Source organism: Ochotona princeps, chromosome 2 (assembly GCF_030435755.1).
Source record: "Ochotona princeps isolate mOchPri1 chromosome 2, mOchPri1.hap1, whole genome shotgun sequence".
NCBI lineage: Eukaryota > Metazoa > Chordata > Mammalia > Lagomorpha > Ochotonidae > Ochotona > Ochotona princeps.
Window position 1 is genome coordinate 35,938,878 of NC_080833.1, and position 17,572 is coordinate 35,956,449.

Below are 17,572 nucleotides of genomic sequence, written 5' to 3' on the forward strand. Positions count from 1 at the left end.
CTCCACTTCCCATCCAGCTCCCTGCTTGTGGCCTGGGAAAGCAGTTGAGGACGGCCCAAGGCTTTGGGACACTGCACCCGCGTGGGAGACCCGGAAGAGGTTCCAGGTTTCCGGCGCGGATCGGCGCGCATCGGCCCGTTGCGGCTCACTTGGGGAGTGAAACATCGGACGGAAGATCTTCCTCTCTGTCTCTCCTCCTCTGTGTATATCTGGCTGTAATAAAAATGAATAAATCTTTAAAAAAAAAAAAAAAAAGAACCAGCACCCATATGGGATCCCGGGGTGTTCACGGTGAGGACTTTAGCCGCTAGGCCACGGTGCCAGACCCAGTATAGTTCTATATATTTTTTAAAAGACTTATTTATTTTTATTACTATGTCAGATATACAGAGAGGAAGATCTTCCATTCGATGACTCACTCCCCAAGTGACCACAATGGCCGGTGCTGCACCGATCTGAAGCCAGGAACCAGGAACTTCTTCCAGGCCTCCCACGCGGGTGCAGGGTCCCAAGGCTTTGGGCCGTCCTCCACTGCTTTCCCAGGCCACAGGCAGGGAGCTGGATGGGAAGCAGGGCTGCCGGGATTAGAACCGGCGCCCATATGGGATCCTGGCGTGTGCAAGGCGAGAACTTTAACCACTATGCTATCGCGCCGGGCCCACATATAACTGTTAATATAGCCACTGGTTTTAATCCCGGCAGCTCCACTTCCCATCCAGCTCCCTGTTTGTGGCCTGGGAAAGCAGTGGAAGAGGGCCCAAAGCTTTGGGACCCTGCACCTGCGTGGGAGACCCGGAGGAGCTCCTGGCTCCTGGCTTCGAATTGGCTCAGCTTCAGCCATTGTGGTCACTTGGGGAGTAAATCATCGGACGAAAGATCTTCCTCTCTCTGTCTCCTCCTCTCTGTATATCCGTGTTTCCAATAAAAATAAATAAATCTTAAAAAAAAAACAGTTATATGTCCATCATTGTGGGCATGGACAATGACAGAGTCCAGTATCCTATTGTCAAGATATAGTAAGTTTCATTGGTAGTCCATCTTTGTTCTGGAAGTAGAGATGCATACTGCATTGTATCCTCACATCTAGATATGATAATCTCCATTACACAGTTACTATACACCCCCTTAAATTAAAAGCTACAATGTAAAACAAAGAAAAATATAAATTTCAATGCCATGAAGTTCTCAAGAGGTTACGTTAGTTCAATAGTCCTGAATTGCTAGTGATCCTGTCATTCTAGTCATGATGAAATCTCTCCAGAATCCACTGGCTGCTATGGTCCAACTTAGAGTCTCCATCTGCACAGATATTCATTGCCAATGCTTGGTTGGAGTAGTTGATCAATTTTTCTGTCTTCTGTCCTCTGCCATGGTATTAGGTGTCCTCTGGAGGCTCCAGTATATATCCACGGGCACCTAGATATGCCATCCACTGCTTCCTCTGAGCCATTGAGGAGTCCCAGCTCTGACACATCCACTGTCTCAGTCAGCCCAGGGAACTTGGAATTCTCTCCATGGTTGGGGTTCTGAGTCCAGCGGTTCAGTTGGTAGAGAATCACAAAGAAACCTCATCTGAGGCCATTCCAGACCTGATTCTTGTGTGTGTGTTTACCAATACAGCGTCTGGCACAGTCCATCACCCAAATTGGCCTACATACACACTGGTAGTTGCAATTGCTGGGTCAGTTCTGTCTCCAGCCCCGTGTTTTATGCAAACCAAAGGGTGTTGGCGTCCAGCCCAATCCTGCCCACCACATATTCAAGCTTCACATTAATCAATGGGAGCTACAGTCGGAGTGACCCACAATAACCCCCACCAGGTCAGCCTGCTTGCCAGTATATACAGTAGACTGGTCCTATCTGTCCCACATACCATTCGGCTCTCATACATGTCAATGGACACTGAAGTCCAGTTCATCCCAACCAGCCTCACTCTCCAGTCCACACTGGTTTCAGAGAGTGCCACATATGTCTAGCCATGCCTACGCCTGACAGTTTGTTCCACATGCCAGCAACCCACCCACATCCACTCTGGCATATATATATATATACACACACACATATATACATATACATATATATATACATATATATATATACATATACATATATATATATATAAATCAAAAGATACAGTCAGCCTAGCCTGGCTTTTCCCTGATCCAGCTCACTTACAGGCCACCAGGTATTGTAGCCTTACCCGGCTTGATCTGCCCCCATCTTAGCTATCATGGCTCCCACTGAGTAGTGGCCCAGTAGGAGGGTCCCTGGACTCCCCTCCCACTGGTTCCGTCCCCACCCCTCCCCCAGGTTTCACATGTGCTGGTTGGGTGCTGCAGCCCAATCTGGTACAGCCTGCCTCACCTCAACTTTTGCCAGTGGGTGCTGTAGCCTGAGCCCAGCCCAACCCCAATTTCAGCTCATGCTGGTGGGAACTATAGCTTAGCCCAACCCTGCCATCCCCCAGTCCTGGCCCTAATGTGGACCGGCTGGTATTGTGTCCTAACCTGATCTGACCCACACTCCATTCTAGTGCTTGGATTTACCAGTGGGTGATATGAACTGACCCAGCCTGGGCTGCCCCTGACCTGCGCCAAATGTATGCTGGTGAGTACCGTATTTTGGCCTGGTCTAGGCTGCTCCCATGCCTTGGTTCTTGCATTCACCTGCAGGGTGTGTGTCCCAACAGAGAATTTCCCCAAGCTCCTCCATCAGAAAGTCTCCCAATGCCAGATCTCGTGCACACCATTGGATCCATGGGCCAGTGTTACTTAGTTTACCTCCTGTCTCACAGGAATAGTGGTCTTTCCTGACCTGCCCTCAGTTGTTGTTCCTGACTGATTCCAGTTGTTACTGGGTGCTGCAGCCCAGCCATGCCTGGCCTACACCCAGACATGGCTCATGCATAACTCAGCAGGGGCAGAGACCGAGCCTAGCCAGTCCTACACCCACTCTTGTTCTCATGAGCAACAGTAGGTATAGGGTCTAGCCCAGTTCAGCGTATCCCATACTCAGTCCACACCCATGCCAAGGGATCCTGCAGCCACATCGAGACCAGACCGCAGCCCTCTCGCTCTCCAGTGGGAATCACGCCCCGACCAGGGCATCTTCTTTGCTCCCCAACTAGGCCTGAACCCATCCACAGATCTCGTGCATGCCTGTGGTTGCTCTGACCTGGCTTGGCATAGACCCTCATCTGTCTTAGCCTTTGCCTTTGGATATTGTAAGCTGGGCCGACCTAGCTAGCCCCTAGTCCCAAAGCTTTGGGACCCTGCACCCACATGGGAGACCTGGAGGAGGCTCCTGGCTTTGGATTGGCTCAGTTCCAGCTGTTGAGGCTGCTTGGGGAGTGAACCATCAGACGGAAGATCTTCCTCTCCGTCTTTCCTCCTCTCTGTATATCTGCCTTTCCAAAAAAAAATAATAATAAATAAATAAATAAATAAATCTTTAAGGAAAAAAAAAAGAAGAAAATAGTCCACTACAGGCTAATAAGGAAGAAAAGAAAGCCCAACTTTTCCAAATCTTTTTCAGGTTAACTCTTTTTTTAAGGAAACTCATTTATTTGTTTCTAATTTTCCTAATCTCAATTAAATGCATTATTTTCCAGAATAGGGCCAATGTACATATTTAGGCTAATTTCTCTGTTTCATAAGAAATACTGCTATTTTAGGGAAGTCTTTCAGGACCATAAAAAGAGTGAGGAAAAAGTACAATATAGCCTATCAAGATCAAATCTGGTAATTCATAGACAACAGACTCAAAGCGGCACTAAAACAATAGCAAAACTACTATACCAATGCATGAGGGGGGAATCGGGTGTGATCCTGACAACCTCTTAACAGGAGGTCATGTGCGTGGAGCAGGGGGGCACTCCAGGATGGAGCAGGTGGTAAGGAGGAAGCTTGGATCCCAACCATGAAGACTCCCAGACCTTCACCACAAACTATTAATACGAGCAACAAGGACTATATCCCAACTGCCTAGGAGACCACAGGGAATTGGATGCCCTCGGAGGCCGAGTACTCTGAGGTCACCCACCCTCAACCGGAGCTTCCGCAGGGGATGGAAGAAGTCCAAACACTACCGTGCAGAAGCCAACGTCATCGGAAAGACAACCAGAAGCCCTGAGCAGTTCGCAGAAACAGAAGAACGATAAACGTCCTTCGGGACCAGGGAGGAGAGCTTTCTCTGGTCTGAACCTGGCTCCACCTCTGGACCCCCACCCTCTCTCGCGATGACCATCGAGATCGCTTCGAAAACCCCTCATAGCAAACAATCACACAAACTAAAAAAACCTAAAATAAATATTCAAACAACAAAAAGTAGAGCCTGGAATCTGACAGGAAAGAGCTGGCATGGATTGGCTCATGCCTCGCTGGGTGGGACTCAAAAATTAGTTACTCCTCACCATGGTGTTGGGGATTTCCCTGCACACCCCCCCAAAAAACAAACAAACAAAAAAATGTTCAGCACCTTAATTGTCGACAAATGTCTTGTTAGAGTTACAAGCCAGTCTAGGTTACCCTAAAATCTGCCAAGATCAGCAAAATTATACTTCAACACAACAAATGGCTAAATACTAAAATGAAATAGACACGAGACAGCTGAATGGTACCTTATAGCCATTTTAAGGTATATAGCAGTCGGTTCTGTATATAAAACTAAAACTGAAATGTCAATGGGCTAATCATGGGTTGTGGTTAAGAACTTGCTTTCTTTTTTTTTTTTTTTTTTTTGTAACACGCTGGTTACTCACAACCATGTCAATTCCATAATGTTGCAAATTGCTGTTGATGTTATGTCGGGACTCTTGGTTGAATGGGATGATATTCTGCCAGCTCTAACAACGGACCAGAAATGGTCTCCCCAAGAGACTGTTCAACCCATCTGGACAATAAATAGCTGGACTTTATACTTGGTATATGTTTGCAAGGAAAGAATCTTGATTGAATTTGAACTGTAATACTGCATCAAGGTGGAGGAAGCCACCAGGGGGGAGGGGCATGGGGGGGATTCCCAGAGCCTATGAAACTGTAACATAATGCAAAATAATTAATAAAAAAAAAAAAGAAATACTGCTATTTTGCAGGTAGATCATAGGATATACTTTTTTCAGAATGTGAAAATTCATTTGATTAAATAATTTTGAAACATTGAACTGTCACACATATTCGAGAAAGGACACTAATGGTTGCTCAGAAAATGGAGTTAAATGTTAAAAAAAAACTTTCCTAAAGTTAAAGGAAAATATATAGTAAAAAAAAAAAAAACCACACACACACACAATATTTTATAGTATCGTACCACAGTTTGGTAATTCAGGGATGCTGCTAATACTAAGTCAATAATACTAGGTAAAGAAAAAAATCCAGATATTTTATTAATACATTCTTTTAAAAAACATTAGTCATTACATAGGATATATTGAGATCTGGATTTATTTAACCCAAACATTGATTGTCCTGGCATTACATTTCTGTCATGGCAGTGCAAAACGGCTCTCTTCACAGTGCCTTTTTAGGTTAGTGCTATATGATAATGAGAATGGAATTATATTTTGTAAATCTGTTTTGAAGCAAAATACAGATTGTAACTAGAAATATTAAAGGCACATAAGTGAGAGCTTAAATTGTGTACAGATTCTCTTGATGGTTCATTATCTGACATCTTAACAGATTCCAAGCACGTATCAGTGGCCCTTTTAACATCCAGGGTACTCCTGCTTTCTGTGCTACATAAGTTTTTCCTAATACATGTAAATGATAATTTATGAATGTTTCCTATGGGCCAAAACAGATCCTTTGGATATGATTGCTACCTGAGTTATCAATGTTATCTAATGATTTTCTAGCTAAATTGCTGATGCCGCCAACAATATGCTGAAGTAAATGAGAACTCAGTTCTTAAGTCAGCTAGTTAAACCTTCATATACTGTGACTGGCCAGTATGAATAATTCATAGTTAGTGGTCACACACAGAAATGGAAAGGTTTTCTAGGGGGGAAAGGAAGTTTTAGGAAGCAATTTTTCAAATTTTGGAGTATTTGCATAGACTTCACTGGTTGAACAAATGAAGCGCTCTGAACTCTGGCATCATATTGACACTTAAAAGCCTACACATTTCAGATTTTTGGATTAGAGATATTCAATATGCTCCTATAACAGCCTTCTCCAATCCACAAAATAGCATTGTAGTAAACCAGTTTTCAAGCTTGCCCAGGTTCAAGTAAATTTCACAAAGTATGATAATCTAATAAAATGCCCTCTTCCTAAAACATACAGATAATTTTGGTGACTATCTCAAAAGCAAATTTCTAAATGCTTAGTACAGCCTGCTGGGCTGTATTACCCTTTACAATATTCTGTTGTAATTAAGTCGCTAAGAAATTCCTCTTGATTCTTTTCTTGAATTCTCAGAATCAAAACAAAAATAAGGGAACAAAAGCTTTTTGCAGGCTGTTACAAACAAGCAAACAGTCATCTATGTAAATAGCTAGACATTTCTCACAACTCGCACAAGTATATCTGCAAGCAATAAAAAGTCTGTACCTGGTAAAAACTCCTGTCATGAAATAAAAGAAGTTGTTTCATTGGCTAAATTTTCTGTAGCATAACCATGGAAAATTGATCAGAAGTTTGAAAACTGTATTCCTACATCATTTATGTTATGTAAAAGGGAATATTTCTCACACAGCCTCTAACAAATAATTTTTACAAATAAGACTGCTTGAAAATTTATTAGTCCAGAAGGCCATTTCTATTGTTTGTAGGATTGGCAAGTTTGTGTGACCTCTTTATTAATGTAGGATATATTTCATAGGTCCTCTGACTTTTTAGGAAAAAAAAAAAATCACTCTTTCGTCATTTATCTACCAAATTCATATAAAACTCAAATAGAATCAGGAGGTCCTATTACCAAACATGGTTGATTTGCAAAATATTGCATCTGCTGAATGTTCATCATGCTCCATTGTGCTTTCTGTTTCATAGCACAGCAACACCTCCTTCACAGCGACTGGTGATCATGTTACCAATTTCTGTCCAAGTATCTGAATGAGGGTTATAAACTTCAACTGAGTCCAAGGTGCCTGGGGCCAAGAAATCATGACTGGAAGCCCGACCTCCAGAAACATAGAGAAGGCCATTGACTGCCACAACACACATGCCTGCCCTAGGCACTTTCATTGAAGCAACTTCAACCCACTTCTCCTGGTAAAGAAGGAAAAAGAATGTTAACTCATAAAATGACAGTAGAGAAAATCTCTGAGAGAACAAATACCCTGGTTCTTTTCATGTGTTTAAATTCAAAACTTACAACCCCAGAGAAGTCTAGAGAACATCTTAAAATGAACTTGCTGGCACCTATAAGCGGAGGATTAGTCATCTGAGACATCTTACCAGCTCCAATTTCCCATAAACTTTTTGAAGAATTCCCATACATCTAAGAAATTTCAATGACTTTGCAAACAGGTTAAACATAAAACTCAAGCAATTTACATCACAATCAAGTTACTGATAATTTGGGAAAAGGAATTAATCTTAAAAGGCTTCCAATGATACAAAGGCACATTAACATGGAAGATAAAAATTTCTGCTGACTTCCGATTAGAAACAATGCAAAATAAACTGACCAACTGAGGGCCAGTGTTGTGGCTGGCATTGCACTAGTTCAAGTCCCAACTGTTCCACCTTGGTTCCAGCTCTCTGGAAAATAATGCAAGACGTTTCAAGTGTCTGTGTCCCTGCCAACCTTTTGGGAGACTTCAGTGAAGCTCTTGGCTTCATTCTGGCACAGGCCACCATGGCCATTTAGGGAATGAACCAGCAAATGAAAGATCTTTCTGTCTCTCCCATTCTATTTGTAACTTTCAAAGTAAATATAGAAATAAATCTTAAAAAAAATAAAAGAAAGAAACTGAACAGTATCGTCAAGGTACTGAAGGAAAAAAAAAGTCGATCTAAAGGTCTGTACTCAGTAAAGTATCATTCAAAAATAGTGGGTTAGGCTGCAGCTTGTAGCACTGCTATCCATATCAGAGTACCAGTTCAGTGAGTCCTTTCTACTCTACATCTGAGCCAGCTCCCCGGGTTTGTGTCTGGTGAGGCAGTGGATGATGGTTCAAGTACCTTGACCCCTGTCACCCATGTGTGAGGCCAACATGTAGTTCCCAGCTCCTGGCTTCCAGCAAGCCCATCCCAGGTTACTGCAGCCATTTGAGGAGTTAACCAGCAGATGGAGAGTATCTCTCCCTCCCCCTCTTTCCCCTCCTGTCACTCTACTTTCAAATAAATAAATAAATAAATCCTTAAAAACAAAAGATAAGCACAGAATTACAAAAAAAAAAAAAAAAAAAGACTCCTAACTTCAATGTGTGCACAGCTAGTAACAGAACTTTAAAATCCATAAAGCAAAACATGACTGAAATGAAAGGAGAAACAAATAAATACATAGTCACCAATGATGATTTAAACATTCCTTTCTTAGTAACTGAAAGAATATTTGGACAAATCAGACTAGGGAAGACTTGTACAACATGAAAAACCAATTTCACTTAACGTACATTAAATTCCATTCTCAACAGCAGCAGAATACCCATTCTTTTCAGATGCACATGAAACATTTATCAAGACAAAAACAATATAGAATATGTTCTCTAACCATAAAAGAATTCAATTAGGAATCAATAGCTAAAATATATCTGGAAAGTCCCAATATAGTTACATATTAAATACTACTAACAATGTGTTGTCCCATGAATAAATTATCAGGGAAATTAGAAAATGTTTCTAGATAAATGCAGATTAAAGCATAACATGTGTGGGGTTCCATTTAAGCATTACTTAGAGAAAACCTTTTGCTTTTAAGGATTATAATCATAGAAAAATTAAATTATAAAAATCATGTAAGTTTCCACTTCAAAATATCTAAAGAAAGAGGAGTAAACAACATAAAATAAATAAGAATGAAAAATTATAGAAATCAAAGTAGTAGAAAATAAGTAGAAAAAGAACAAAATTTGGATTTTTGCAAAAGGCAAAAAAATTTAAAACAATAAATGACTACTTTTATAAATGAGAGAGATTACTACCACATATATTATAGGCTTTAAAAGCATATTAAATGTTGAGACCATCAACCTACCTCTTCCAAGGAGTATTTTTCTACAGTACGAAGAGCATCTTGTGTCTCATTCCACCCTCCAACAGAATAGATGCAGTCATTGAGCGCAGCCACCCCCAGATAGGCTCTCCTGGTCTCCATTGGAGGAAGTGGAGACCAGCGCTTAGAAAGGGGATCATAAACTTCAAAAGAACGAAGCTCTAGTCCTTCATTACTGATACCCCCAATTACGTAAATTAAACCTGGAAATGGAATGGAAAATAACATTAATAGCAGCTAAATGTAACAGTTGTGATCAGCTTGTTATAGGTTTACAATATTCTAGAGCATGTTATTAGTGTAAGAGAAAAATTTCTAACTAGATTATCATATCTCACAATGCAGAATGCTGAAAGAAACAGGGATATTTATTTTATTTATTTGAAAAGTAGAGTTAATAAGTAAAATAACAAATAGAATTTTAAAAAAAGAAAAAAATCAAAATAAAACAAACAAAAAAATAATTTAAAAAAATGAAAAATAGAGTTACAGGAAGAGATCTTGCATCCACTGATTCACTTCCAAAATGGCTTCAACAGATGGGCTGGGTCAGGCAAAATCAAGGAGCTTTCTCTAGATCTCCCACATGGGTGCGTGGGCCCAGTTTGGCCATCCTTCACTGCCTTCCCAGGCACATTAGCAGGTAGCTAAATTAGAAGCGGAGTAGCCAAGACTTGCAGCTGAACTCATATGGAATGCCAACATTGTAGGCAAGAGCTGAATTCACTGTGCCACAGCAGTGTGCCCACAGACAAAAATTTTCTATTTTATTATCTGCCTGATGGGTTCAGGTTCCAAATCTATCACTACTACCCATAGGTTAAAGAGAGAGAGAGAGAGAGAGAGAGAGAGAGAGAGAGAGAGAGAGAGAGAAATCATGAAGTTAAGCTGCCTTGCCCTCTTTAACAGTACTTGTTGTTCAAGCATAAAGTAGAAAATTTAAATTAGAACAATCATGGGGCCAGAATATGGTATAAAGATCAATTAGTAGAGTGCAACAAATGAACTTACAGAGTTATTTATTAAATTTGATTTGAAATTAATGCTTTTGAAAAGCTATGCTTACTTTTTGAATTCCTAGGGTTGTTTGCCATATTCTAAAAGCAGAAGTCATAAGTCATTAAAAAAAATGACATTTTTAAGAAGCAAGGACTAAATGTTAGCAAACCTGTTTTCTAGTTCCAGCTTTGCCAGTAATCAACTGTGAGAAAAAATAACTCAAACCTTCCTGATCTGTAGCTTCCTTATCTACAAATGAACAGGATTAAAATAGATCATTTCCAAGATCTTTCTCCAGCTTTGCAACTTTATATGTGAAAAACAGAAATGTTAAATAAAAATAACCAAAGAATACTATAACATAAAACAATAAAATATAATCTCATGGAATTATATGCTAGTGGAAATAAGAGAAAGCACAGTGTCCCAAAAGCAGAAGGAACTTGAGCTGAAAGCAGACAAAACAGAGCCATTTTATAACAATGGGCAGACTGATTTTTATTCCACGGGTGCATATGAAACTCCCTCACACAGGACAGAGAACTGCATTCTATTTGACAGTTCCATTACTCATTTCTCTGAGTAGCAGACAATTAAAAAAAAAGGTCCAGACACCATGTTAAAACACACTCAGCATTTTTCAAATCTGCCATAGGATTATGTTCTATGTGGTCTGAATTTCCACATGCTGTGGTGAAAAAAAAAACACTGAAGATAAAATCCTAAGAAAGCCTGTCCACACGACAGTTAAAACAAGTCTTGATACCCTCTCCCTGCTTATAAATACCAACTCAGGTGTTTACAGAAGGGAAAATAACAATAATGGATGATATCTCAAATATTTATTTTCCTAACCAGCTACAAGGAATTCTTAATTCTAGATATGCTTATTAGGGGGGACAGAATTCAACTATTTTGGGAGAATTCAACTATTTTGGGAGACCTGGAAGAAGTTCCTAGAAGAATGACAGGTAATTTAGGAGCAATTCACAAACGTCTGATGGTGAATCAGCAGGAGTCTTTTTATAAAAAACATTCCAGAAAACTGAAACAACTAAAAAGCATAGAATTTAGAGTTGCTGGGGCCCGGCACCGTGGCCTAGTGGCTAAAATCCTTGCCTTAAACATGCCGGGATCCCATATGGGCGCCGGTTCTAATCCCGGCAGTCCTGTTTCCCATCCAGCTCCCTGCTTGTGGCCTAGGAAAGCAGTCGAGGATGGCCCAAAGCCTTGGGACTCTGCACCCGTGTGGGAGACGTGCAAGAAGTTCCTGGCTCCTGGCTCGGATTGGCACAGCTCGGCTGCTGTGGCCATTTGGGGAGTGAATCATCGGACAGAAGATCTTTCTCTCTGTCTCTCCTCTCTGTATATCTGACTTTCCAATAAAAATAAAATAAAAATCTTAAAAAAAAAAAAAAAAGAATTTAGAGTTGCTGAAAAGTATTGACTTCTTTTCAATAAATAATTCTTTCATTATTATCTTCCATGATAATAAAGGTATTCTTCTCTACCCCAATGTTAAATATACTTTTACAATATGATACTAGATTTTTCTACCGTTGCCTATACCTACGATGCCATGATACACTTAAATGCAAAATGTTGGACTTGTGACTGGTGCTGAAGGACTATATTATTGCAATAGTATGGGGAAAATAGTGGAAGGGGGTAGTTTGAGTAACCTTCAAATTCAATATGGGGAATGCTTGGAAATTTGCAATAAACCTGCCATATGACCCAGCTATCCCACTCCTAGGAATATACCCAATAGAAGTGAAATCTGCATGTGAGAAGAGGATCTGTAATCCTATATTTGCAGCAGCGCAATCTGCAATAGCAAAGACATGGAAAGAATCCAGATGTGCTTCCAAGGAAGAGTGGTTAAAGAAACTGTGGTACATCTGCTCCATGGAATATTATTCAGCCATTAAGAAGAATGAAATTATTCTATTTACAACCAGGTGGTCCCAAGTAGAAACCATTGTGCTCAATGAAATGAGTCAATCACAAAAGAACAAATACCATATATTCTCTCTTATAAAAGGAAACCAACATGGAAAGTGTAACTCCAATAGTCCAATCCATACTGTTTTTGATTGTTTGTTTGCTTTTTTGGCTGTATCCCATGTGTTTTGATGTTTTTTATTTCAGTTTGTTTCATTTTAAATAATCTCTTTTCTCTAGTTGAATTCATCACAGGCTCATGAATTATACGATGGCATCATTTTTCCCAAGAGACTTCTGTGTTTCCTTTTGGTCACTCATGTGTTGGTTACTCAGTGGTGCATTTTTCTTTGTGGTGCTGTAATTTGTTGTTGATGTTGTTGTTGTTGTTGTTGTGGCTGTTCTAACTCATACCATTTGTTGACCTTGTTTCATGGCTTCACACATATAGTAAGGTATAGTGATGGAATACTGGGATCTATCATATACAGACATGGGGGTACAATGGAACATGCATCCCTGCATCTAGATGAAAGAAGGATTCCCAATGAAACTGTTGGACATGTGTAGACAATGGGATGCTGGACTGTCTGACATTGTACCAACAATGTCAGGGTACACTTAAGTAAGAGACTGATAGAATTATGATTCCTCATGAAGGACTACACTATTGTAACAAAATGGGAAAAATCTGATGGGGGTGGGAGTTTGGCGGGGAATCCAGCCTATACAAAATTGTATCACATAATTCCAAACTCCAAATAAAAATATATTAAAAAAAACTAGAAAACTACAAAAAAAAAAAAAAAAAAAAGGCATGCAGCAGCAGTGGCCGGGTCCCAGGTGGCAGGGTCCCAGGTGGCAGGTGGTAGTTTGAGGAAGGGTCTTATATTGGTGCCCAGCAGTGGCAGGCGGGAGGTGCATGGGACAGGCAGTGCTGACAGCTGCTGGCCAAGGGCACAGGCAGAGCACAGGGGCGTGCAACCAGAGGTTGTTGGAGGTTGCCCCAAAAGGCTGATCACATAGACACTCAGGGGTGGCAGGCAGAGTGGCACCTGGCAGCTCGTGGCACCCATAGGTGTGCAGTCGGCAGGTTTATGTGGACAGAGGTGGCAGAAATAATAAACTTACCCACTTTCCTGTAGCCCTTGAACCTTTTTAACTATGTAACAATTATCAAAACTATAATAAAAAATGGAAAATAAATATATAAATAGATTTTGAGGAAAATATTTTATGAAATAATTACCTTGCATTTCACAACATCCAAAGTAGTAGCGTGACACAGCCATGTTGCCAACAACCTCCCATTTGTTTTCATCAGGATCATATCGTTCAATAGTGTTCCCTATTTCAGCTCCAACCCATCCACCTGTAACCAAATAGGAGAACCATGTGGATTAAAAAAATGGCACTGACAAAGACCTAAGAATATATCCAATATGAACACTTCATATTACAGATGAGAATCACGTGGGGGTTCTCTGTCTACAATCACAGGAAGAATTATAATTTGACCAGGAATAGAACTCAAGTGTTTTAATTCTCTGTCTAGTTTTCACTAGAGATTAAAACAAAACAAAACTTCTGCATTACCACATGGGGAACATAGTATTTTGCAAAACCCCCTTTTAAAACAACTTCATCTGTTCATAATGATTATCCTATTTAAGGATAGTTTCAATGCTAATCAGAGTAAACTGTACAGAGTGACTTTAGGATCTTCAAAAAGGCCCTTCACCCCAAAACAGCATTCCCTTATTACTCTCCAATTCTTGAAGTTGAAATAATTAAAATTAAATCAATAGGATTTCAGAACTATCGGAACCACTTAAGCAAAGCCATCAGAGCATGCTCCACATCAAGGACCCTGGGAGGACATCGGGTGGTTGTTCCCCATCCCCTGATACTGAAGCTTGGGAGACTGGGTGTGGCTTCTCCCCTCATCTCTTCCCTTCCCCCAGACACAAAAGGAAGAAAAAGAAAATTTGGAAATAATGCTCTCATGCACTTTCCCCTAACCCTTGATCCTTTCCACCCTGATCAGCTATGTAAACATCATCAAAAATTTTTAAAAGTTTAATAAATAAATATTTGTTTATATTTGTGTGTGTGTGTGTGTGTGTGTGTGTGTAAGAGCTTCCATTGCCTGATTGGCTGGTTCACTCCCCAGATGGCAACACTGCTAGGGCTGGGCCGGGGTCTCCCATGTAGGTAGCAGGAGCTGTCTTCCCAAGCGCACTAGCTAGGTGTTGGATTGGAAGTGGAACAACTTGGACTCAAAACTGCCCTTTTGTGGGATGCCAGTGTTGCAGGAGGCGGCCTTAACCCACAACTACAATGCTGACCGTTCCATCTCCTTTTAAAGACTGTATCCTTGACAATGTCTCCCACATATTATATAACAATTTGCAGAACTGAAGAGACAAACATTTCTTATAGGAGGAAAGAAACACCTGTAATGCAATTATATATAAGATTAAAAAATATATTAACTATTCTTACTTTACACAGTATAATTACCTAATGCATAGATACCCCCATAACATACACACACTCCCAAACCACAGCGAGGGTGATTCATTGAAGCCACAGTTGTCCACTGCTTAGTAACTGGATCATAGCATTCAGTACAGTCAAAGATCATCGAATCTTTTTCACCTGAGTTAAATAAAAGAGTTATACATCAGGTTTAGTCATCTTTTCTGATTACAATGATTCACTTCCCAAAAGGCAGTAATTGTCAGTCTGGGCAAGGTCAAAGCCAGGAGCCCAGAACTCTATTCTGGTCTCCGACTTGGGTAGCACAGGCCCAAGTAATTGGAGGTATCTTCCACTGCTGTGCCAGGCATATTAGCACAGAGTAAAATTGAAAGTGGAGCTCCTGGGACTGGAATCGGAACTCCAGTATAGGCTATTACCAGGCCACAATGCCAAGTTAAACAACCGGGTCCAGTACAATGGCTCAATTAGTTCATCCTTCACCTTCAGGTGACGGGATCCCATATTGGTGCCAGTTCCTGTCCTAGCTGCCCCACTTCCCACCCGACTTCCTGCTTGTGGCCTGGGAAAGCAGTTGAGGATGGTCCAAAGCCTTAGGACCCTGCAACCACATGTAAGGACTGGAAGAAACTCCTGGCTTCCACTTCGGATCAGCTCAGCTCCATTTGAAGAGCAAACTAGCAGAAGGAAAATCTTTGTTTCTCCTCTCTATAAATTTGCCTTTCCAATAAATACAATACAATACAATACATCTTTTTTTTCCCCTCTTAAACTCCATTTAATTGAAAATGTTATTGAGCCAGCAAATAACTGAAGAATTTACTTTCATATATTCCTGAGCACAGGATGTTTCAGCTAAACAATTGTTTCAATCATATTTATAGTAAGTCATGGTTAAATATTATAGTATATAATATTTCAGATTCATAATACAATACATCTTTAAAAAAATACCTTAAGAATTCTACTTTGCATATTGCTTTGGTATGAAATATTCAACATCATACGCTCCAATTTCATTCACTCATTTATTTAATAAATATTGAGCACACCAAAACAATGTACCATAGCACATAGCAATAAAGACATGTGAGAATGTAACCAACTAGCCTAATAATGGAAATAAAATGTTTCTACCATTACCTCCAATTGCATACACCATCCCTCCTAGGACTGCTACTCCCAGCCCACTTCGAGCCTGATGAAGTGAAGACACAGTGGTCCAGTACTGGCTAAAGGTGTCAAAACGTTCTACACAGCTGAGGGCTCTGCTATCACTCCAACGACCACCCTGGAGCCGAGTGTATCCACCTAAACAAAGGAAGAACACAACAAACCGCTCACTGAAATATGGACATAGTAGTAATGAGAAAAACCTAGCCCTCTCAAATTACATTTCATAAAACTATAATATATCATGAAGTAAATGATTTAGACTCTGCCACTTACTTATGGCATACATATATGAGATATTTATAATGTGTGCAAATATCACATTATTAAATGAATCAAGTCTTATAAGATTATGGCTTAAAAAGAGTAGGCTAACTTCAGTGTTTTTACTACATGACCTTGGTTATGATAGAATGTTAGAAAAAGAATCTAGCCACTAGTTATCTGTGTACTTACTAAGTTTCACTATGATTTTCCTAATATCTTTTCCAATGAAAAAAGAGTTAAAATCCTTGCTGTGACTGTATACCCAACTGGATAAAAATGGTATAAACTTAAAACTTATAAACTTACATGCTATAATATATTAATAATAGAAATAAAAGCAGTTGTAATGGATTCCTCTGATAGTCTCATGGACCATTCTGCACACTGACACTTTGTAGATCATTGGTTCCTATCAATCATAATGACCCTCTAAGATAGTGAGAGTAGTTCAAAACTTAGAGATCTGATTTTCTTATTTTTCACCTGATTTCAACTTCTAACTTTTAAAGCTGTGTTTCTTTTTCCTATATATTTAAATTTTATTTTTAAATTATGATTACATGGTTGATCAAGTGGGAAGGATTGAGGTTTAGGGAAAATTGGGTGAACTCATTGCTTCCAAATTTGCTATTTCTTCTTGTTGAGACAAAGGGGGAAACCGCTCATGACTTTCCACACGTCCCAGTACCCAGGGATGAGGAACTGCCACCTTATATCAACCCAGAGTCTCAATGTGTACATATTCCAAGGGTTCTGTCCAAGTGGTTTGGAATGTTCTAAAATGCTGTCATTTTCACCATTTCTTTAGTCAGTTATTTGACTATATATTCTAAAAAACTCAGAGAATTAGCTCACATCTATTGGAATAGATGTCTAACAAGTAACTATTTTGGGATGTTTTTAACCTAATATATAAACATAATTTATAAAATTGTCAGTTAGTATATGCAATTAAATATAATTCTTTGAAGCAACTATGTATTCCAACATGTTAAACATCAAAATATTGAAGACTTTAATCTTCAAATGTCTATACTTTTTAAGGCTCTCACCTACTGCATACAGGTACTTTCTTGCTTTCTTTCGAGGTCGAACCTTCCACGTTTGTAGAAAACTACAAAACTTGCTCTCTTTGGGAGATTTGCACACCTCACAGTACTCTTTCAAAAGTGTTTGCAAGGCAACACGAAGATTAAAATCAGATACCCCTAAAAGCAATATTCAAGAACATAAAATATTAAAGTCACATTTCTCTAAAGATAAGATCCATTAAACAATTAAGAAATAAAAACACATCATTAAACAATGGTGTTTGTTTCCTATAACACCAAAGATTTGTCATTGCTAATGAAAAGCATACTTTCCTTACATCAATTATTGATCTTTAGAAAATATTGTATAATATGAAAACATAAATATGAGGATTTCCAAATACAGTAAAATGAAAGTAACCGCAATTGTCTAATGAAATAAAAAAATAGTCAAAAATCCTATCTTTACAACCTAGTTATAAAAAGACAGAGTT

The 17,572-nt window shown here is 39.6% G+C and overlaps 1 protein-coding gene across 1 annotated transcript in view; it reads right to left on the reverse strand.

Annotated features, from left to right (window-relative positions):
- Positions 1–5,999: 5,999 nt before the first annotated feature.
- Positions 6,000–17,572, reverse strand: part of IPP (intracisternal A particle-promoted polypeptide) — a 33,069-nt gene continuing 21,496 nt past the window's right edge. The window contains exons 4-9 of the mRNA XM_004598940.4: positions 17,100–17,255; positions 15,751–15,918; positions 14,629–14,766; positions 13,355–13,477; positions 9,145–9,365; positions 6,000–7,211 (exon numbers count right to left, since the gene is read on the reverse strand). Of these exons, the coding sequence (XP_004598997.2) occupies positions 6,987–7,211; positions 9,145–9,365; positions 13,355–13,477; positions 14,629–14,766; positions 15,751–15,918; positions 17,100–17,255 (1,031 nt within the window). The 3' untranslated portion in view covers positions 6,000–6,986. The remainder of the gene's footprint in view (positions 7,212–9,144; positions 9,366–13,354; positions 13,478–14,628; positions 14,767–15,750; positions 15,919–17,099; positions 17,256–17,572) is intronic.